The sequence below is a fragment of the Eubalaena glacialis genome, chromosome 18 (genome assembly GCF_028564815.1).
Source record: "Eubalaena glacialis isolate mEubGla1 chromosome 18, mEubGla1.1.hap2.+ XY, whole genome shotgun sequence".
Classification (NCBI taxonomy): Eukaryota; Metazoa; Chordata; class Mammalia; order Artiodactyla; family Balaenidae; genus Eubalaena; species Eubalaena glacialis.
In genome coordinates this window covers 62,875,159-62,897,915 of record NC_083733.1, presented here as the reverse complement: position 1 = coordinate 62,897,915, position 22,757 = coordinate 62,875,159, and the positions used below count along the sequence as shown (strand labels likewise).

General features: G+C 51.1%; 2 protein-coding genes across 7 annotated transcripts; both read right to left on the bottom strand.

Moving 5' to 3' along the window:
• Positions 1-7,308: 7,308 nt before the first annotated feature.
• On the bottom strand, positions 7,309-15,051 carry RCN3 (reticulocalbin 3). Its single transcript, XM_061172926.1, has 7 exons — positions 14,971-15,051; positions 14,309-14,556; positions 12,227-12,429; positions 10,726-10,898; positions 9,913-9,973; positions 8,135-8,334; positions 7,309-7,854 (listed from the first exon to the last, which is right to left on the bottom strand). Exons 2-7 carry the CDS (start codon positions 14,548-14,550, stop codon positions 7,747-7,749), a joined length of 987 nt encoding a protein of 328 aa, XP_061028909.1. The 5' UTR covers positions 14,551-14,556; positions 14,971-15,051; the 3' UTR covers positions 7,309-7,746.
• Positions 15,052-15,497: 446 nt separating this feature from the next.
• On the bottom strand, positions 15,498-22,311 carry FCGRT (Fc gamma receptor and transporter). 6 transcript variants are annotated; one of them, XM_061173166.1, is made up of 7 exons: positions 21,966-22,308; positions 21,518-21,604; positions 20,926-21,219; positions 20,492-20,767; positions 17,064-17,333; positions 16,292-16,408; positions 15,498-15,984 (listed from the first exon to the last, which is right to left on the bottom strand). In XM_061173166.1, exons 2-7 carry the CDS (start codon positions 21,588-21,590, stop codon positions 15,905-15,907), a joined length of 1,110 nt encoding a protein of 369 aa, XP_061029149.1. In that variant the 5' UTR covers positions 21,591-21,604; positions 21,966-22,308; the 3' UTR covers positions 15,498-15,904. The 6 variants fall into 6 exon arrangements, with proteins under 6 accessions (XP_061029149.1, XP_061029150.1, XP_061029148.1 ...); XM_061173167.1 differs by having other exon boundaries at positions 21,996-22,308; XM_061173165.1 differs by having other exon boundaries at positions 22,025-22,307.
• Positions 22,312-22,757: the final 446 nt, after the last annotated feature.

Genomic DNA, 22,757 nt, shown 5'->3' with positions numbered 1-22,757 from the left:
AAAGTACTTGGCAGGTGTGAAGGGAGGGAGGAGTTCAGAGCAACCAGGCCTAGTGGACCTGCCCGGAGCTCAGACTTGACTAGGAGGGCAGGGGTGGCCTTTAAAGCTATGTTTTTAATAACCATTGAATTAAAGCAGACCCTGTGCAGTGTGGAGAACCAGAGCATACAGTCAAGCAAAGATTGCAAAAATAAAGACTTAAAAGTCCTGACTCTCTGAGCGATACCCAGGTCCTGTCCTTCCAGGTCTTTCTCACACGAGTTTTTTCAACCAAAGTGAGATTTCCATGCAAATACTTTTCTGTTCATTGAATAGTCTCTACCTTTTCATTTTGGTAAAAGGTCTTCTCATCTAATGCCCAGGCGAGATTCAGAGTGTCCTTGAGTGCTGGGCAAGCCCCTGTCTGGTACAGGACCAGTTGGTGCGTCCGGGTGCAGGGAAAGGTGTTAGCAAGAGGGTGGGTCATCCTTGCACCCTGGGGAGCCCCGGAAACCCAGCAGTTCCTCCCTCAGATGCTTCTAGACCCTTCCCTTGGTCCCTAAGAGCCCTCATGCCCCACTCTTGGGCTCCCAGTCCCTCATCTTGGGAGAAGAATGCTTGTACCCATTTTGCAGAACAGCCCACTGAGGCTGAGAAGACAACTTGCCCAAAGTCACACTGCTCAAGGCCATAGCTGAGCCCAGGTTCACCCAGAGGTCAGCCACCTCCAGATACCTGCATCCCCCTCATTCAGTCCTGCCCTCCTCCACATCCTTTACACCCTTCCTCCCCTAGGTTTCCCACACTGCCACCCACAGACCTCTCCACCTTGGCAAGCTCCCACCCCATCCCTTTACCCAGAATGATAGAGATCTTCCCTCCTTCTCTAAACACCCCCAATCCCCGTCCTCTTAAGAGTTCTCAACCACCCCGAGTCTTTTGTCTCAGTCCCCCCCCACCCAAGGATCCTGTTTATGTGTGGTACAGACCACTCCCCACCCCAAATAAAGATGTAAAGGTGCAAGATTGGAAATTCTGGATTTCCACAAGGAGCCTAAATCCCACTCTTTAGTTCACAGGCACTTTGAGACACTCTTTGCGGGGAGGGGTGGGGTGTGAGTCAAGGTCCTCACTCTAAGCCATAGGTTTCCTTTAAGATTTCAAAGGTAACAAGGAGAGGAAGCAAGAGTCAGACCACAGCTGAAGCTGTGGCAGGAGAAGGGCGGGACGGGAAGTGGAGACAAATTTTGTGTTTTCTCAGCAGAGGTTCCTTAGACACTGGTCTAGAGTTCAAAGCAAATGGGCTTCCCTGGTGGCGCAGTGGTTAAGAATTCACCTGCCAACGCAGGGGTCATGGGTTAGAGCCCTGGTCCGGGAAGATCCCACATGCCGCGGAGCAACGAAGCCCGTGCGCCACAACTACTGAGCCTGCGCTCTAGAGCCCGCGAGCCACAACTACCGAGCCCGCGTGCCACAACTACTAAAGCCTGCATGCCTAGAACCCATGCTCCTCAACAAGAGAAGCCACCGCAATGAGAAGCCCGCGCATCGCAATGAAGAGTAGCCCCCGCTCGCTGCAACTAGAGAAAGCCCGTGCGCAGCAACGAAAACCCAACGCAGCCAAAAATAAATACATTTATTTTAAAAAAAAGAATCAGAAGATCTGACATCGTCAAGAGACCGCACCCGACTGCTTCTCCCAGGCTGGCTCTCAGAAGTCAGTGGATTTCATCACTGATCTGGAGGTGTCGGGGGTCACCAGTGGGAGAACTAAAGGCAGAAACAGTTCCAAAGTTCCCGAAGTTCTCAGTAAGCACGTGGAGAAACTAGAATTTTCTTTACTACGCCGGTAGGCATGGAAACTGGGGAAACGATTTGGCCACATGTAGTAAAACTAAAGAATGGTGACTGCATGACCTGGCAGTCTTACTCTGACCTCTGCAACCAACACACATACAAACAGCCTCAACAAAACGCAAACTAGAATGTTCACAGCAGCTCTGTTTGTCATAGCCGCTTACTGGAAATGACCCAAGTTTATCAACAGCAGAATGCATGACCTGTGGGCCATTCCCAGTGGAGTGCTATTCAGCAACGAAAAGGACCACTCTGCCCAACACCTTTGAGTGCACACAGCGTGCTTCTACTTCTCTAAATAAATAGGCAAAAGTATGCCCTTTGAAATCGGGGTAGTAGTTATCCTTGTGGAGGTGATGTCTGGGTCCTCCTGGGGGCTGATAGTGTTCTCTTTCTCCATCTGACTACTAGTTACAAGTGTGTGCATGCAGTCTGAAAATTCATGTTGCTGAACACTTGAGTTGTACACTTTTCTATTCATATGTTATTCTCCCATAAAAATGTCCATAAATTCACTGCAATAACAAAGAGATGTCCTTGGCAGTTTGGCAGTGTCTACCGAATTCATAAATTCCATTTCTAGGAATTTATCTCCAGTTAAATTCATGGAAAATTACGGATGTGCTAGTGCCTTCTGTGCAGCATCCTTTGGAAGAGAAAAGACTAGAAACAACTTAAATGTTCATTAGAGAACTGGTTAAATAATCTATCCAGGAGAATATCACTCAGCTGTAAGACTGTGAGAGAGAGAGAGAAAGCAGGGGGAAGGGGGGAGAGAAAGGAAATGAAGACTTTCTTTGTGGACTGAGTTGAAATAGTCTTCAAAATGTATTCTTAATTACCTTAATGAAAAAATAAATAATTTTTAATTTATTTATTTTATTTATTCTTTTTTTATTTTTATTTTTGGCTGTGATGGGTCTTCATTGCTGCGCGCGGGCTTTCTCTAGTTGAGGCAAGCGGGGGCTACTCTTCACTGCAGTGTGCGGGCTTCTCATTGCCGTGGCTTCTCTTGTTGCAGAGCATGGGCTCTAGGCTCACGGGCTTCAGTAGTTGTGGCACGCAGGCTCAGTAGTTGTGGTGCACGGGCTTAGTTTCTCCGTGGCATGTGGGATCTTCCCAGACCAGGGCTCGAACCCGTGTCCCCTGAATTGGCAGGCGGATTCTTAACCACTGCGCCACTGGTGAAGCCCATAAATCATTTTTAAAATTTACGATTGGAAGATTCTGACTCAAAAAAAAAAAAAGCAGTAAGAGAAACAAGAAAGGTAAAAATATTGTTATTTATCTGCTATCATTTCCATTAAAAGTAAAACAAGTTGTGCTTTTTTTTGCTTAATTCTGTGTAAATTCTCCCTGAGAAAAACACTGGCTGCCAGAAGAGGTGACCTTAGTGGAAGGAAGACTTTGGTTTTAGTATCATCATATGTATTTAGAATTTTGTATCCCACGAGTATATTGCCAAAATTTAAAAATAAAATGTGCAAAAGATTAAAAAAAAAACCTGGGGAGAGGCACTAAGAGTGACCAGGTGCTGGGCAGCTTTTTATCATAAGTTTTTCCATAAAAGTACTTTGTTGCTATGTGTGAGTATTATTTTGATATAAAAAAAATGTTTTCAAACATGCAGCCCCCAGAGAGCTACAAATTTTCCCTACTCCTTCCTAAACCAATTCTCCACAGTCCGCCACTAGGGGGCAGTATGTCATCATGTTTATAAGTAAAAGCTTTTTGAGTCACACTTGGATTAAAATTCCAGCCCTCCCACAGATAACAAATATAAACTCCGCATAAAACAAAACAGTTACTGTCAAGGTCTTATCCCAAGTTAAGTTAGTCTCTTGACATATTTTAGCAATGCTTTTTAATGTATGATTCATTTTCTCGGTTTTTCCTGTTGATTGTGGTCTCCAGGAGGAATGTACTTGCCAATTAATTTGCAGTGCTTTAGATACCTGTTTGGTTACACTGGAGACAAAAGCAGGTCCATTGTCACTTTGAAGGGTGTAAGACAATCTAAATCGGGGAATAATATCCTTAAGGAGAGCTTTCACCACTTCAGAGGCTTTTTCTGTCCAGGTGGGATATGCTTCCACCCATTCTGAAAGTGTCCACAAACACCAGCAGGTATCTGAAATTTCCTGCAGCTTGAGGCATTTGAGTAAAGTCTATTTGCTGATCTTCGGTAGGGCAGGTTCCTTTGTGTTGAGTCCCCCTCACTCCTTTTCTTTTCTTCCTGTACGACAGATGTTCCCTTGGGTTTTTATTACCATAAAGTGACAACTGTCTGAGTTTTCCCACCCTGATGTAGTAGCACAAATGCTTGCACCTAGAGGATTTCATCATTCTTCCCTGTTTCTCCACAGAATAACTACAGAGCCATTCAAAGGCAACCATAAAACCATAAATAGCGATGAAGCATCTCTAACCATTAAAAGGATGCCTATTGGCCTTGGCATCCACCAACCAGGCTGAATTCTGGGATGGGCCTCTCAGTGATTTTAAGAACCAAGTGGAACCTTTCTCTTCTCCCTGGGAATGTCCCACTTTTGGACAAGAACAGACAGGTGTTTGTGTGTGTGTGTGTCTGTGTTCCTTTCCTTCATTTGACATCAATCTTAAATGAAAAAATGGTACCAAAACAAAATGAAATGAAAAACCCCTAACAACAAACAAAAACCTAAATAAACCCTCAAGTTTGGTCACGGGATTTTACATATCAAAAGAGCCATCAACTCAACCCTCACGCAATGCGACTCCTTGGAGAGCTGTTGGATCCAGACCAACAACACAGGAGACTGCAGGCAACGGAATTAACACCACAGCAAGGGTGACGTTACATGGGGCACAGGGTCCCAAGATAACCCTCCCTAGCCCTCTTGTGGAGATTCTAACAGGTATTGTGGCCACACATTGTTACCATGAAATATCATCTTCCTCTCAGTCATGGATTAATAGCTGTTATCAGATCACCTACCCAAAATACACCCCAGAGGACTTTCTTTAGGGATAGTAGAAACATTCCCCAATTTTTAAAGACAGAAATACAAGACAAGGGACTTCCCTGGTGGCGCAGTGGTTAAGAATCCGCCTGCCAATGCGGGGAACACGGGTTCGAGCCCTGGTCCGGGAAGATCCCACATGCCGCGGAGCAACTAAGCCCGTGCGCCACAACTACTGAGCCTGCACTCTAGAGCCCGCGAGCCACAACTACTGAGCCCGTGTGCCACAACTACTGAAGCCTGCGCGCCCTAGAGCCCGTGCTCCTCAAGAGAAGCCACCGCAATGAGAAGCCCGCGCACCGCAACGAAGAGTAGCCCCCGCTCCCTGCAACTAGAGAAAGCCCGCGTGCAGCAACAAAGACCCAACGCAGCCAAAAATAAATAAATAAATTTATTAAAGAAAAAAAAAAAAGAAATACAAGACAAAACAAAAACAGCGCACACAAACGCCAGCATCCAAAGAAACAAATGATCCCGTTCACAAATCGGGGAAAAGTGCAGCTGTTAATTGCCTCTCTCCAACAGGGTACCCCCACTCAAATACAAAACAAACTGGCTTATTCCGGAGAAAAAAGCCCCAAGTGGAGGAAAAAGTTTCCGGCTGTACACACCAGGACTACTCACCCCGCTGGATGGAGGCTGTCGGCTCCCACAGGTCAATTTCTTGCTTCCACTGCCAAGCGATGGGTCAGCTGGTGCCGCTTTGGGGAATTTTGAAGGGAAGATCCTCAGGACAAGTGGTGCCGGCAGCTGCTAGGGCCTTACCTGAAAATTCCCCAACCAGGGCTGGTTGGCCATGAGCAGCAAGGCTCCTGGCCGGCTTTGCAAAAATTGGTACTACTTGCCCCACGTCAGGCCAGTAAATCCAGAGATGAGTCATTGGGGCAAAGAATAGTGACTTCATTCACAAAGCCAGCATACTGAGAAGATGGTGGGCTAGCATCTCAAAAGAACCATCTTCCCCGAGTTAGAATTCAGGCTCCTTTTATACTAAAAGGGGAGAGAGAAACTCCTGGTTCCGGGTCAGACTCCGGGTGTTAATTTCTTCCTTCCCTCAGCCATTCACAGGTGGGCCTGGTCAGGAGGTTTCCCTTGAGCTAAACAAAGGTATTTTAGCTTAATGCTCATTACCTGGGAGGCAGGGTTCCCCGAGATGGGTCATTATGTATGATTTAAGCTTATAGGCAAAATCCCTTTAGTGATTAACTTGTAATAGGATACAAAAGTTCTTCCCTATTACAAAATGAGTGGAAAGTAGAGAGTTCCCAGTTTTCCCTATTAACATCTTGCACTAGTGTGGCACTTTGTTATAATTGGTAAATCAGTATTGATACATCATTATTAGCTAAAGTGTATAGACATAGTATGGTTCACTTTTTTTTTTCTTTGAAGTACAGTTGACTTACAATGTTGTGTTAGTTTCCGGTGTACAGCAAAGTGATTCAGCTATATATATATTCTTTTTCAGATTCTTTTCCATTATAGGTCATTATAAGATATTGACTATAGTTCCCTGTGCTATACAGTAGGTCCTTGTTGTTTACCTATTTTATATATAGTACTGTGTATCTGCTAATCCCAAACTCCTAATTTATCCCTCCCCCCACTTTCCCTTTTGGTAACCATAAGTTTGTTTTCTGTGTCTGTGGGTCTGTTTCTGTTTTGTAAATAAGTTCATTTGTATCATTTTTTAGATTTCACATATAAGTGAGATAATATAATATTTGTCTTTGTCTGGCTTAGATCACTTAGTATGATAATCTCTGGGTCCATCCATGTTGCTGCAAATGGCATTATTTCATTCTTTTTTATGACTGGGTAGTATTTCATTGTATATATGTACCACATCTTCTTTAGCCATTCATCTGTCGACGGACATTTAGGTTGTTTCCATGTCTTGGCTATTGTAAATAGTGCTGTAGTGAACATTGGGGTGCATGTATCTTTTCGAATTAGTTTTCTCCTGTTATATGCCCAGAAGTGGGATTGCTGGATCATATGGTAGTTCTATTTTTAGTTTTTTGAGGAACCTCCATACTGTTTTCCATAGTGGTTGCACCAATTTACGTTCCCACAAACTGTGTAGGAAGGTTCCCCTCTCTCCTCCACACCCTCTCCAGCATTTATTATTTGTGGACTTTTAAATGATGGCCATTCTGACTGGTAGTGTGAGGTGGTACCTCATTGTGGTTTTGATTTGCATTTCTCCAATAATTAGTGATGCTGAGCATCTTTTCATGTGCCTGTTGGCCACTGGATGTCTTCTTTGGAGAAATGTCTATTTAGGTCTTCTGCCCTCTAGTTTTATTTTTTGTTTCCAGGGACGACCTCAAACCCTGCCCAACCCCCAGAGCTCCCTCTTCAAATGCCTTGTCCCCTCCTTCAGCCCACAGCCCCCCAACTCCCAGCACGTTCCTCTCCCAGCCACAGCCCCCAAGGCCCCTGTTACCCCCTCAGAGAGACACACAGATGGGGCCCCAGCACTAGATTTTATTGCTTCCCTGGCAGAGAGGAGGCATCCTTTGGGCAAGTGCTGGGGGCGATTTCGGGGCACCTGGGGGAGTGTTTCTCGTCTCTGTGGTGTGAGGCTCAGATTCGGAGCTGGGGGTTAGTGGAGGCTCTTAGAGGCTGAGCTTGGCGTAGGGGGCCTTGGTCTGGGCGGGGAGACTCTGCCAGTGAGAAGTGGGTGGTCCCTCACTTTGGGTCTGTGAGCCCCTGGGGGGATCTGGGAGGGGCTTTGATGTCTCAGGGAGAGAAGTTGGCCCGGTGGGTCCGTGAGAGCCCAGGGGCAGGGGGACACCGGAGGCTGTGTCTGCATCCTGCACGGCCGGACAGGGGGCCCTGGCCACTGGGGCCCCTCTGCGGGTCAGCCCATGGGGCGACAAGGCTGCAGTGGGCACGCTGGGGCTCAGAGCTCATCGTGGTGACGCGTCAGGTCCTCGCCGTAGTTGGTGGCCTGGCTGCCCACGAACATGTTCCAGTTGCCCAGGATCTCAGCCTTGCTCAGACGCCCGTCCTGAGGGGGGGTCAGAGGTCAGCGGGACGCCACGGGGCCCTGCCTGGAAGACTCCTCCCTGGAGCCAAGTATGGCTCCCATGGTCTCTGTTCCCCTCTCTCTGGGTCCCCCTCTCCCTGGGTCCCTGTCCCCCTCTCCCTGGGTCTCTGTTCCTGCTTTTCTCCCTCCCCACCTCGATCTCTCTGTCCCTCTTTCTTTCTCCAGCCAAATAGTGACCCCAAAGCCCCAGGCGCACGTTCTGGTCATTTCCGCCCCCCGGGCCAGCATCACCCCCCTGCACCTGGTCCGTGTCACTCTCGTGCAGCAAGTGGTTGGCCTCCACCAGCGGCTGGTCCTGGGCAGGGGGCAGCACCCAGTGGCCCACCTCACTCCCATCCAGCTGCCCGTCCTTGTTCAGATCTCGGAAGTCCCGGAACTGTTCCCGCTCCGTCCGCACCCAGGCTGGCTCCTCCTCCCCGGGCTCTGCCGAGTACAGATCCGCTGGGGTTGGGGGTGAGAGGGGGCGACATCAGGGGCAGTTCCCGGGGCCTCCCAGCCTGGCTCTGACACTCCTGGGCCCCGGAACCTCGGACCACCCACTTCACTTTCCTTCACCTCAGTTTCCTCTTCTGTTAAATGGAATTGATAACAAACCCGACTTGCAGGTGATCATTATGCTGCACGTGAAATTGACTTCATTGATTGGTCATTTGATTGATTGAATCATCCATCCATTTGATTGATACACGCATGAAACAGAGTGTGCCCTGTGTGGTGCAGTGCCTGGCACATAGTAGGCACCCATATGAAGGAGCAATGAGTGAAGGTTTTTATAGGAGATCCTCTAAAGCTACACTTTGATCAGCTCACCACACCCAGAACATCCCTAGAGATTCTAGGAGCCTCTCATTTGTTGCAATCATTTGTAAATGTTTGAAAAGCTCTTCACCCCAAGGACCCACAGATACATTTGGAAGACATTACAACCTGACAAGTCTTTTTATACCAGACACAAAGCCACCATAATTAGGACAGAATGCCTTCCTCTACTCCGGGGCCAGGCCAGGGAGCTGTCACAGGGAGGGATGTCCTCAAAGATGGAACAGGTGCCAGGCACACAATTACCCACTTAGCCTTCAGGCTTCCTTTTTTTTTTTTTTAATGGTCTTACGTCTTTTTTTTTTTTTTTTTTTGCCATGCCTTGCGTCTTGCGAGATCTTAGTTCCCCGACCAGGAACTGAACCTGTGGCCATGGCAGTGAAAGCGCCGAGTCCTAACCACTGGACTGCCAGGGAAGTCCCTGGAGTTCTTTCTGACCAAAAAGAGAGAGAGAGAGACTTCTATCTTCCTCAAAGACAGAAAAAAATAAATGATGCTTAAATTAAAATGTCTTGCCTATGGGTTTGTTCCATAAAAGCATTCTATAAAGCAATGTTTTCAAACTTTAAAGACTTCCACGTTTAATAGCCTTCCCTTCAACCAAATTCTCTGTACCCCTGAGGACAGGGACAGAGCCAGGACCAATGGGGAATTGGGGGGTGTCTTGGGGGCTCCCCGACATCCTGAATAACAGGAGATGCAGCATTTGCTGTGTAAATGCAGGCTCAAGACAATTTCCCTGACATCCTATCCCAACCAAACACAGCCCCTGAGCCCTGATTTTGTAGAAACTCCACATTCTCCCAGGAATGGACCTCCTCTGTGATATTCTCTGCTCTATCCTCAACCACCAACATGCAGTAGGTGCTTGATAAATGTTTCCTGGCCCGGCACACAGTAGGTGCTTGATAAATGCTTTTGCGGTCTGGCAAACAGAAGGGACTCAATGTTTCCTGAGCCTGGCACACAATAGGTGTTTGATAAAGATTTGCTGGGCCCAGCAAATATATGTGCTCAGTAAATGTTCCTTAGGCCTGGCCCACAGTGGATACTCAGTAAATGTTGGGTGGATGGATGGACCCAGGCAGCAACCCTGCCCCACTTCAGAGAGCCTTCGCTCTAATGGCTGATATATATCAGCTGCCACCCATGCTCGGGAGAGGACAGGCCTCCTTGGGGAGGGAATCAGGTCCCACTCACCGATGTACTCGTCCACTTGCACATAGCCGTCTTTGTTCTTGTCCAGATCCTCCAGGGTTTCCTGGGGAGAAAGAGGCATCAGGGCTGAGAAAATGCAGAAACAAAGGAAAACAGTCAAACAGGACAAAATATTATTAGTTTAGTCATTAAGCATAGTCAAGGACCCTTTAGTTCCTCTTCAAGGGCTATAGATAATATTCTGAGCCATTTCCTTTGAGCTGTTTTATAGGTACTGAAACCCCACTGGGGGGAAGAAGTTAACTACACCTGGCATGGGCAGGGGGTACAGGAGAAATCTCTGGACTTTCCACTCAATTTTGCTGTGAACCTAAAATGGCTCTAGAAATTAAAGTCAAATGGAAAAAAAAGAAAGAGAAAAAAAATCCTGCCACTCTAAAATAGAGACAGAGTTGGCAAAAAAAAAAAAAAAAAAAAAAAATATATATATATATATATATATATATATATATATATATATATATATATATAAAGTAATAGAAGATGGGGGGCCAGCAGGAATGGCCTCAGAGTGGACACTCCATGTCTGGGGTTGGGATTTTCCTGGGGTTCAGCCAGGATGGGGGCTGTCTAAGGCACTGCTGGGGGATGTGGTTTTCTGAAGGCAGGCTGGGTGCCTGGACCCCAGATGTGAGCACAGAAAGGGGGAGGCCAGATCAGGAGAGATTAGATACTGGGGGGTTGGAGGGTGGGCACTGGAGCCCCGAAGGTAAGTGCTGGGAGGCTAGTCCTGGCATCAGAAGCCTGGGTCCTGGGAGGGAGGTGGGAAGCAGCGTTCCTCAGGCCCCCACTCACAGCAATCACGATGTCCCGCATGTGAGGGAACTCCTCAGGATGCAAAAAGGCCGTCAGCTCTTCCCGAGTGGCCATTGAGTCCCCATCCTGGTCAGCCATCCGGAAACGCCGCTCGTCCCGAGTCAGCATCTTCTTGTAGGTTTCTGCATCCTCCACGTCGTGAAATTCTTCACCTGGGGAAGGAGGGATCTTGGTGGGATGTGCTTTAAGACAAAGGGATGTGGGACTTCCCTGGTGGTGCAGTGGTTAAGACTCCACCTTCCAATGCAGGGGACTCGGGTTCAATCCCTGGTCCAGGAACTGAGGTTCCACATGAAGCAGGGTGTGGCCAAAAATTTTTAAAAAAAGAAAAAAAAAGAGAAAGGGATTTAACTCTGGGGAGTCAGGGCAGGGAGACCTCCACCGAATTAATAATAATTAATAGTAGCTACCTTGTAGTGAGAGCTTATTATGTGCTAAGCTCTTTATCTACAAAATTGCAATTAATTCTCACAAAAAGCAAGCAAAATGAGTTATTTTGTAGTAGTTGTTGTTGCTGGGGTTTTTTTGGCCGCACCGAGCGGCTTGTGGGATCTTAGTTCCCCGACCAGGAATTGAACCCGCACGGTTGGCAGTGAAAGCACAAAGCCACTGGACCGCCAGGGAATTCCCAGTTTTTTCATTTATTCTTACTTTATGAAGGAGAAAACTGACTGTCAGAGAGAGGAAATAACTTGCCCAAGGTCATGCAGCCAGGAAGGATGGACTTTGAGTTGATACTGGCCCATTGGACCCCGAAGTCATGTCTGGTGCAGTATACTGACTGAGCTTGCTGGACACAGAGGAGGGGAAGGACATTTTCAACAAAGGGAACAGTACGTGCAGAGTGTAGAGGTTTGAAGAGCACGGTGAGTTCAGGGAAACTGCAGAAGATCCACTTAGCTGGGGCAGAAAATGCAGAAAAACGGTGGTGGATGGTTGGGTGAGACTGGGCTGAGGAGCTAAGACTCTCTCCTGGGGACCCTGGGGAGCCATGGGGGGCTGTGAGCAGGGGAAGGTCAAGGTCAGCTCTGAGTGTGGAAAGATCCCTCTGGGTGTATGTGAGGGACAGACTGGAGGGGGAGGCTGGGTTGAGGGTCCAGGAGGGAGTGGATAAGAGCCGTGGGGGGGCCTGGACTGGGGCATGGGGATGGAGGGGAGGGAATCCAGAGGCAGAGGAAGAATAAATGGCTTGGGGTTCTCAGGATGAGAGGTCAGAGATCAAAGGTCAGGCCGATAGGGCTTGGGAGGTAGATGTCCCCGGTCAAGGATCTGAAGTTCCTCAGTGGATGTCAGAATGAGAAACCAGAGATAAGGGGTTGGGGGTTTCAGGGTGACGGGGTTCTAGAAGTGGGTAGACCCTGGTCAAGGGTCGGAGGTCAAAGGTCAGGGATCTGGCTAACGGGCTTCAAGTTCTCAGGATGAAGGTGTCAAAAAGGTCCGGGTCATGGTGTGTGTGGGGAGCAGGGGTCGGGTCGCGTACCCGGCTCATAGTGGCCGTAGGTGGCGTTGCGCAGCTCCTCCCAACCCACACGCCCGTCGCGGTCTGTGTCGTACGTGTTCCAGGCCGCGCTCACTGAGTCCCGTATGTGCCGCTGCTGCGTGTGTGCGATCCACGCGCGGAGCTCGGCCAGCGACACCCAGCCGTCCCCGTCCCCGGCGCGGTCCATGCGGTCCACGATGCGCCTGCGAGCCAGGGCGGGGCACACGTCAGTCTCGGGCCCCGCCCACCCCCGGGTCCCGCCTTCTTCCAGGAACTCGAGACACAACCCCACATAGGGCTGAAAATGTCACTGAGTCGCCAGCAAATTGGGGGGAGGCGCCTGTCAATCCCGGTACCACGCCCTCCTCAGGGCTCTGCCCCCTCAATCCAGGGTCCGCTCCCAGAGGCGATAACGCCCTTTCCGAGACGCGGCGGGCCTGTGGCTGGCGCTGCGGTCCGCGACACGCCCGCCTGGGGAAAGGACCTATGACAATCCAGGGTCCCACTCTCCACTCTGGCCTGCACTTGCTCCATCTCTAGCTTGAACGAGCTGGGGAGGGGGGCAGGGGGCAGGGGGCAGGGAGTCACACCGTGCCCCTCGCCCGCAGATTCCCTGTGCCAAGACTCACTCTGAACTCCGATTGCCACGGCTACATACTCTCCGGACCTCTCGCCGTCTCAGGCCCCGCCCCCTTCCCCTGGCTCTGCCAGTCTTCAGAACCTCTAGCCCCTCTAGCCCCGGCCCCTGCTCGGCCCCCTCCCTGGCTGCGAGCGTCAATTTCAGGCCCGTATCCCTGCAGCCCCGAGGTATGCTGCGACTCGCCCCTTTAGTTTTTCCCAGACGTTATCAGGCTTTGCCCTATGACCATCAGCCCCAACACTGCAGGCTCGGCCTCCACCCACTCCTCCCTGTGCTCCAGCCTGATCCTGTACACCTCCATGTCACATGTCAAGCCCTTTTAGGCCCCCACCTCATGCCCCTTCTCTCGGGCCACGCCTCTCGGCTCCCAGGTCCCATCCCTCTCCCCTGGCAATGCCCCGTCATTGGTCTGTGTTCTCGCCCAACCGCTAACAGAGCCCACATGGAGCCCTTCTTCCTGTCACCGTCCCGAAGCCCCCGCAAACCAGTCCCCAGAATTGAATTTGAGATGGCCCTGCCCAGGTCGCTGATCCCTTCCTCCCGCGCTAGGCTGTCTCTGCTCTGTTTAGTAGGGGTCCGGCTACCCTGAGGTTCCAGCTGTGGTTAAGAGTTTGGGCTCTAGAGCCAGACATTTAGGTTTGAATCCTGCCACCTCTTCTTGCTGGCTGTGTGACCGTGGGCAAATCACTTACCCTGTCTGTGCCTTAGTTTCCCCCTATGTAAAATGGGGATAAATAACAGAACATACCTCACAGCGTGTGGGGATTAAACGACTTAAGTCTCGTAAAGCACTTTGAACAGCGCCAGGCATTGTAGTAAGTGCTATGTCAAATGTGTAAGTCTATCACTGCCTTTCCTCCCCCATCCTTCCTACACCCAACCCCATCCATGCACAATATCCCAGCCAGCAGACCTGGCCACCACCGCTATCTCCATCCTGAATCTGGTGACCCTAGTCTCTTTTCTCCCACCTGGAAGACTGCAGTCACTTCCTCACTGGGCTCCCTGCTTCTTGCTTCCTATAGTCTGTTCCCCGCATGGCAACCAGAGGGATCCTGTTAAAGCCTAAGTCAGCTCACGTCCTCCCTCTGCTCAGAGCCATCCCATAGCCCTTATCTCACTCAGAGGAAAGCTTAAAACTTCACTGTGGCCCCAAAGGCCCTGCACAACCTGACCCCTTTGTTCTCTCTGCCACTACCTTCTACTCTCTCCCTCCGCTCACTGGGTTCCAGTCACATAGGTCTCACTGTTCTTCAGACACATCAGGCACATCAGGCCCGATCCTGCTTCAGGGCCTTTGCACTTACAGTTCCCTCTGCCTGGAATGCTATTTCCCCATACACCCACGTGTCTCATATATTACCCTCTCACCGAGGCCTCCCCTGACCTCCCTCTTTAAAATTACAACCCTGAATCCTCCTCCCCCTCCATCTCTCTCCTACCCCAGACGGGCTTGGCTTTCCTCTGGGGTGAGTTGGTCGAATTCCTTGGCCACTTCTCGTCCCAGAAAAGCCTCATGATCATATTGGAAGTTCCCGTGAGCGTCATCATGAAGGGCCTCACTCAGGGGGGCCGCGTGGTGCACCCTCCCTTGGCCATGAGGGCCGGCGTCAGGGGATGGCTTTCCCTGGGCTCCGCGCCTGAGCAGCAACAGCAGCAGCAGAAGTGACGGTCGCCACATCATCAGTCCCTGAGGAGTGGTGGAGGCTAGGGGTCAGGGGTCACAGAGAACAGGACAGAGACGGGACAGGAGGATGGGGATGGGGGAGCCTAGGACAGGACAGAGAGTTGGTAGCTGGCTGCAAAGTCTGGGGCTCAAGAAGGGACAGGAAGGGGAGAAGGGAGGCGGGGTTCTCTGAGGTTAAGCCAGCTGTGGGGACCGAATCCTCTGAGGAAGTCCCAGAGGCGTACCAGAGCCGCAAGTGGGGAGGATTCAAGCGGGAGACGTGGCGCAATTCCCAAGCATAGTTCAGGGCGGGGTCGTGGCCAGAAAGAAATTATGCAGGCCCCCGGGCATCGCTTAAAAGCTTGGTCCCCAATCCTCCACCCAAGTGGACCCGAACCGTCCTCGCTGGGCAGGGCAGCCGCCCCCGCCTCCCTTTACCCGGTCAGGCAGCTTCACTTCGCTCTCTAAATTCCACTCTGAGTTCTCCAAAAAGATGCCTAATTTGGCTGCTCTCCAGCCAGGCCCCGCCTCCTGCAGCGCAGAGGCCCCGCCCTCCTACCAATGAGCGCTCTTGAGGGCCTCATGGGGCGGGGCCGATGAGAGCTGGGCGGGCCAAGGGCGCCCCTCGCCACGTCCACAAAGGAAAGCGCAGCCCCTTGAGGTTCGGCCCGTCCCTTCCCAGGGCAGGCGGGGTGGGCAACACCGGAGTGACACGGCCGGGGGAACTACAACTCCCGGCAGGCGTCGGGGCGCCGTGCCCGACCACCTGCAGTTGTTCTAGCTCCAAAGCCTCACGGGAGGTGTATTTTTATCTCTTTCCCTTTGTCCGCAAGTTTTAGGAAGGAAGGGAACCAAGAAGCCTGAGGAGGCTTTCCTTTCCCTCAAGGAGGGACTAACTCTTCCGCTCCACCAAGGAGTCAGGTCAGACTCCAGCCAAGAATTCCTCAAAATGCCGGGCACAAACATCCAGTAAATATTTGTGAAATTTATTAATTAAAAATATATGACTTGGTATATAAAATTGGTAGATTCCACCATGGCAACAAGTTAGCCTCAGGAGAGATTTGAAGTCCAAGGCTTACACCATTTATTCCCCCCACAATTCCCTAAAAAGTTGAAACGATGAGAACACAATGATTCGGGCCCAAACCCATGTTATATGTGGAGGTGGAAGAGAGCCATATATATCAGGAGGGGAAACTGAGGCAGGCCACAGGAGGAGAAATCCAGAGGGAGGACAGCGGGCTCCTTCTGGAGGCTCAGAAATACCAGGATTCCAGGAGGTCTCACAGCATGAAAAGGACCTGACTACATTAGCTGGTAGCAGCCAGGATGGGGGACGATCGGCAGTCGCTGGGAATGCATTTATATCCTAAGATTCAGCTTCCTTGGACAGGCCAGGAGTGGGTAGGAGGGCCCCTACATCGTCCCCACGGAAAGAGATCCAAGGGGCTGAGGAAAGAGGGAAGGGGGAGAGATCATTAGAATCTTTGAAATCCTCTGGGTCTCTGACTTCCCCTCCCCCACGTGTGTGTGTGTGTGTGTGTGTGTGTGTGTGTGTGTTTCTCAGTCTCTGTCCTACCCTGTGGGTTTCTATACGCTCTGAGTCTCTGTTTCACCCCTCCAGGTTTCTGTCCCCACCACTCTCTGGGTCTCTGTCCCTCTCTGTCTAGACCTCTGTCCCCCCAGGAAAGTGTCTCCCTCTTTTTTGGCATCTCTGTCCCTCTCTCTGAGGCACTTCCCTCTTCCTGTCCCACACCTGGCAGCCCCTTCCTCATCCTCCTCCACAGAAGAGCTCCTCCTGCAGCCACTGTCATGAGCAGTAAGAAGCCGATGACGATTCCAACCACTGGCACCGAGGACTTGGCTGGTGATTCTGCAGCCAGAGAATGTTGTGATATATTTAATGGACCCTCCAGCACATCTGAGTCAGGACAGGGGACTGGGGGTTCTCAGTCCCTCCCAAGCTCAGAGATCCCAGCACCAAGTTTTGGGGGAGTGGAAAGGCCACTCACATGATGCTCTAGGTCTAGAAAGCCCCCAGGTTGTATGTAAGAACCAGCCATAGCAAGAGGGGTCTCAGTCACTCTGGTCAAGAGACCTGTAGCAGCAGGGTGGGTGGTGTTCCAAATTGGAGAGGAGGGGTGGGCACAGAGCAATAGAACATCAGACCCATAGAGGGCTGGCAGCAACAGGCAACGAACGGTCAGACTCCATGAAGACTAGCAGCAGCAGGACGGAAGGTGGTCAGACTTAGGGAGGACTTTCCATAGTGGTTAACGGGTGGCCCGACTCAATGAGGCCAGCAGCAGCAGGATGAAAGGCACTCAGACTTGGGGAGGCAAGCAACACAGGACAAAAGGCTTTGTCAGGCTTTGGAAGAACTGGCAGTGGTGGGGCAGAAAGCAGTCAGACTCAAGGAGAACGGGCAGCAGTGGAGTGGAAGGTGGTCAGACTCAGGAAGGATTGCTGCAGTAGAGGGAGAAAAGGCAACCAGAAGTAGGGAGCATCTTTCCCCAGCGGGACCTCACCCAGCTCCACAGTGAGGGGCTGGGCCAGCCCTGCGTGCTGCACCACGCAGCAGTAGTGGTGCTCGTCGCCACTCTTGACTGTTAGTGATGACCAGGCGTGGAAGGAGCCATCACCGTTGGGGCCAATGTCACCCTCACCAGAGCCAGCTGCCATCCCATTCCGTACGAATCGCAGCTGCAGCTCGGGTGGGTAGAAGGAGAAGGCACTGCAGGTGAGCACAGAAAAGCCAGGGCTGCCCGGTCGGGCCTTCAGGCGCATGGAGGGTGGCTCTGCAGACAAAGAGGCAGACAGGCCTAAGCCCCAGGCCCATGAACCCCCAAGGCCAGGCCCAGGGTTGGAGAGGGACATAGAGAGGACTCCATTCCTTCCACTCTACCCAGCAGGCCCCACCACGTGCCCTGTGACTTCCTGAGCCTAGAGAATATAATGGTAAAGGGGGAAGGGCCTTCCCAGGGGTACAAAGACCCAACCTGTCCGCCATGAGGGTATCCATCTCTCACCCAGTCCTTCCTACCATGACACATACTGAGCATCTACCGTGTGATGTGCCAGGCACTCTTCTAGGCACTGGGGATACAGCAGTGAACAAGACAGACAAAAGTCCCTGTACTCATGGAGCTTGTGTTCTAATGAGGGGAGAGAGACGAATATTTGTGTACATATAAATAAAAGGGAAAGAGTTTATGAAAGTGTGATGAGGGAAAATAAGACAGACCCAACAGTCATTCAAAAGATAGTAAGAGAGGGACTTCCCTGGTGGCGCAGTGGTTAAGAATCCACCTGCCAATGCAGGAGACATGGGTTTGATCCCTGGTCCGGGAAGATCCCGCATGCCATGGAGCAACTAAGCCCATGTGCCACAACTACTGAGCCTGCATTCTAGAGCCCGCGAGCTACAACTACTGAGCCTGCCCGCTCTTGGGCCCGTGTTCCTCAACTACTGAGCCCGCGTGTTGCAACTACTGAAGCCCGCGCACCTAGAGCCCGTGCTCTGCAACAAGAGAAGCCACCGCAATGAGAAGCCCACGCACCACAACGAAGAGTAGCCCCAGCTCACCACAACTAGAGAAAGCCTGTGCACAGCAACGAAGACCCAACACAGCCAAAAATAAAAACAAATAAATAAATAAATTTATTAAACAAAAAAATTGAAAGGAAAAAAAAAAAAACTCTTAGCAAACTAGGAGTTGGAGGAAACTTTCTTAATTCGTCAAAGGGCATCAACAAAAAAATCTATAACTAACATAATACCTAATAGTAAAACGCTGAATGCTTTCCCTGTGAGTTTGAGACTACAAGATGTTCATTATCACCACTCTATTGAACATTGTACTGGGGATCCTAAGATAAGAAAAAGAAATAAAAGTTACTAAAACTAGAAAAGAAAATAAGTAAAACATGTCAAACATGACATGATCCAAAAGAATCTAGGAAAAATTAATAGCAGTAAGTGAATTCAGCAAAGTTTCTGAATACAAGGAAAATATATAAAACTCAATAGTATTTCTATAAACCAATAGTATTTCTGTAAACTAACTACAAACTATAAGAAAATGAAATTTTTAGAATTACCATTTACAGAAGTATCAAAAAATGTCTAATACTTAGGGAAAAAAATCTAACCAAAGGGGTGTAAGACCTCTACACTGAAAACTACAAAATATTACTGAGAGAAATTAAAGGATATCTAAACAAGTATAGGGATATACTGTATTCATGGATTCGAAAACTTAATATCGTTAAGATGTCAATTCTCCCCAAACTAATCTATAGATACAATTCAATCACTATCGAAATCCCAACAGAATTTTTGGCAGAAATTGACAAGCAGAAATGTATATAGAGATGCAAATGACACAGAATAACCAAGGCAATAAAACTGAAGAACTTAATTGCTAGATATCAAAACTTTTTATAAAGCTACATTAATCAAGAGAGTGAGGTACTGGCTTAATTTCAGTCCAATAGATCAGTGGACTAGAAGAGAGAGACTAAACAAAAAAAAAAAAAGAAAGAAAAGAAGAGAGGGACTTCCTTTGCCGTCCAGCACGGGTTCAATACCTGGTTGGGGAAATAGGATCCCACAGGCACGGCCAAAAAAAAAAAAAATTAATTAATTGAGGGGACTTCCCTGGTGGTCCAGTGGTTAAGACTCCATGCTCCCAATACAGGGGGCCCGGGTTCGATCCCTGGTCAGGGAACTAGGTCCCGCATGCCGCAACTAAAGATCCCACGTGCCACAACTAAGACCCAGCACAGCCAAATAAATAAATAATTTTTTTTTTTAAAGTTAAAAAATTAATTGAGCCATGTACTTTAGGTAAGTAAGTCACACCTCAATAAAAAGCAAAACAAAACAAGAAAGATGCTATAATGAATGAATGGACAAAACAGTGGCATGAGAGATAATAATGCGGGTGGGATGGCACGCCTTAGCCAGGGTGGTCAGGGAGGGCCCTGCTGAAGAGCTGACATCCAAGGTCAAACCTCAAGCATGAGAAGGACCCAGTCATGGTTGGATCCCAAGAAAGAGAATAAAAAGCAGAGGGAACAGCAGGTGCAAAGGCCCTGAGGAAGGAAAGAACCTGACATATTGGAGGAAAGGGAGAAGGCCACTGTCGTTGGGGGCATTGTGAAATTACAGTGGTGGAAGGCAGCCAGACCATGAGGAGCTTGCAGGCCTTGGAACAGAGTCTGGATTTTAGTCTAAGACTAGTGGGGATCTACGGGACAGTTTTAAGCACTGGTGGGATGGGAGTTCATTTATGTTTTTAAAACATTCTTCTGACTGCTAGGTGGAGGACTGTCTATATTGAGGGCCGAGATGGAAGTAGGAATTGCACTGTGGGGGAGGCTGAGGACAAAAGAGCTCTAACTGCAGTCCTTAAATTCCCCAGCCGTGTGTGTAATTATAGCTCAGAGTGACATATGCTATGTGGAACAGAGGTCACACAAGATCTTGTGAGCGTCCAAAAGAGGCAAGTGAAAGCCTCATGGGCCAGAGTGGAACCTGACACTGGTGGCCTCTGACACCAGTGCAACTGGCAAAGGTGAAGAAATGGGAGGCCTGGTGTGAGCTTAAGGGGCTCTGGGTGATTCCGTCTGGCTGAGTGGAGCAGATAGAGAAATGTGAGGCTGAGGAGAGAGACAGAGGCCATGCCATGTGGGGTCTCAATGCCCGGCTGAGGGGCCTGAGCTGTGTCCCGAGGGCTCTAGGAGCCACAGGAGGGCCGCGTGCAGGAGAGGGGCAGGGGCAGCTTGGGGTGGACAAAGACCCTCTGGGACATGATTGCAGGAAAGCGGGGTAGACTGGAAGCCTGGAGGCTGGGGAGGAGAGGCTGGGGAAGAGGATGAGGCCTCGGGGCGGGGCAGGGCTGTGGGGAGGAAGGGGTCCGTGGGCGTCAGGACTCCCAGCGGGGTCGCTCACCCTTCCACTCCAGGTTGCCTCGGCCCCTCTCCAGATGCCCCAGCAGCCGGTGGGGGCAGGAGTAGAGCAGGAAGGTCTTCTCCTTGTTGACTGCCTCGGGCTGCTGCGTCCACTTGATACCGATGGTCTGGGACTCAGGCCAGTCCCCATCCCAGATGCCCATCTTGGGGTCAAACATCATGAACTCCTCGCCATTCAGGGCAAACTTGGCCACAGGCACCGAGACGTTGTCAGGGCCCAACTCGCAGCCCAACAGGCCTTGCAGGGTGTAGGGACCTGGGATGCCCAAACACAGATGAGCAGGGCCCAGGAGCAGGGGCCTTGGTCCCCTCCTCCCTCAGACCCAGGATCCAGGCCCCCAGCCCCTCCTCCCTCAAACCCAGGATCCAGGCCCCAGCACCGTCCATCCTCAGACTCAGGAGTTCCAGTCTCACCTCCTTCCCCTAAAACTTGGAGAGCTTCGAGGAAGAGCTTCTCCTTGTTCCTCAGGTCTGTGGTCTCTTTCTCCCAATACCAGGACACTTGGCTTTCCCAGACCCAAGCGCCGTAGGGCTCAGCCTCAGCCCGCAGGTTATTGTAGCTCAGGTATTGCTGTGGACCCAGCCAGCCCGATACCCAGAAGGCAGGAGTCCCCGAGGCAGGGGCGGACACGGCGGTGAAGTGGTACAGGAGGGAGCGATGGCTCTCTGCCGGAGACACAGGTGAAGAGAGCAGATGGGCCGGGGTACCTAGATGGGAGCAGGACAGACACCCCGAGAGAGAAAAGACCCCACCGCAGATAGAGGGGCCGGAACCTGAGAGGGGGGCCAGACCCAGAGAGAGGGACGGAGACCCCGTAAGAAGGGGACAGGTGTTTCCCAGACACACCGCCAGAGGGAGGAGATCGTGAGAAACAAAGTGAAATGAGGCAAAGAAGGAAGTGCCCGGCTCGAGTGGGACCTCGGATTTCGCTTCCTTTGCTCTTTTCCCGGCGGGCGGCACCTCCCTCGTCCGCGGCAGCCCCGGCGCCCCCCGGAGCCCCCTCACCTGCACTCAACGTCCCAGGCAGGAGGACGAGCAACAGACCGAGCCCCCAGGGCTGAGGCCGGCGGACCCGCATCCTGAAGGGGAGACCTGGGGCGGGAGGGGGCGCGTGACTCCTCCGGACCCCCGCCCCGCCCCTCCCTCCCTCCCTCCCCCAGCTCCCGCTCGGCTCCCCTCGGCCACCCCGCGCGCCTGCGACTGCAGGTGGAGGGGTTCGATCCCGGAGGATGACAACAAGGCCCTCCTCCTCGATGAACTTTCACCCCCTACTTGGATCCGAGCTGGTTAATTAGTTACAGAGCCTGGATAGGCTGAGATTCCTTGCTCGGAGTTCGGCCCCGCCTCCTCCTCCTCCTCCCTCAGACCCGCGGGTCCCGGCCCCCCCCACCCTCCGCGCCCCTCCTCCCTCAAACCCCAAAGTCCAGATCCCCGGCTCCCTCCTCCCTGAGACCCTGGAGTCCGGTCGCCCGGCCCTCTCCACCCTCGGTCTTGGGCCCCAGCTCTGCTCACGGCAGCCACGATCCCTTCCCTCCTGCGGCCCCAGCTGGCTCCCGTGACTGGAGACCCCAGTTCCTCTCTCACATCCTGTCCGGAGACGGCTCCTCGACTCCAGGAATATCCAACCCCGCCCCCCAGCTGCAGGGCACACCCCGGGCCCTGGGCCCAGCCTGTCTGAGTGTTGGTCTCTGCCTCTCTCTAGAAACTTTTGTCTTTTTTTTTCTTTTCTCTCTGTTGCTCCCTTATTTTCTTATCTTGAGGGTGTCAGCCACCCAGCAAATTCATGACAAAGTCGGGAATCAACATTATCGGAGTCCCAGACTGGGAGGTCTGTGTGCGTCCCCTTCTTACGTCGTTGTCTGTCCCCACCACCCCCAACGCCCGTCACTAGCTCCTGCTGTGATAAAAGTCCTCCAGATACTTCCACACTTCCTCCTTCCAACCCCTCCCCCAAGGGCCCCTTGAAGTGCGCCTGCAGTTCTTTAGTATCTTCTGATATGACCTTAATAACGCACACACCCAGTATACTATGTCAAGCTTCGGGGCACCCTCCAACCACCCACCGGCAGCCCACACTCCTGCTATAATGCTCCCATTCATTTGTTTTACTGTGGTAAAGTGCACAGAACAAAGGAGTTACTATTGGTTACATTTAGTGCCTTCACAATGTTGTGCAACCATCACCACTATCTAGTTCCAGAACTTTTTCATCACCCCGAAGGGGACTCCAGAGACGTTGAGGGGC

Coding starts and splice junctions, on each gene's coding strand:
- RCN3 (XM_061172926.1), bottom strand. CDS start 14,550: ATGATGTGGCGACCGTCACTTCTGCTGCTGCTGTTGCTGCTCAGGCGC. Junction 10,899..12,226: donor CTACGGCCACTATGAGCCGG/GTACGCGACCCG, acceptor CTCCTTCCCCAG/GTGAAGAATTTCACGACGTG. Junction 8,335..9,912: donor GCAAGTGGACGAGTACATCG/GTGAGTGGGACC, acceptor CCCCAACCCCAG/CGGATCTGTACTCGGCAGAG.
- FCGRT (XM_061173166.1), bottom strand. CDS start 21,590: ATGCGGGTCCGCCGGCCTCAGCCCTGGGGGCTCGGTCTGTTGCTCGTC. Junction 21,220..21,517: donor GCCTGGGACGTTGAGTGCAG/GTGAGGGGGCTC, acceptor GCTCCCATCTAG/GTACCCCGGCCCATCTGCTC. Junction 17,334..20,491: donor AGGCAACCTGGAGTGGAAGG/GTGAGCGACCCC, acceptor CTTTGTCTGCAG/AGCCACCCTCCATGCGCCTG.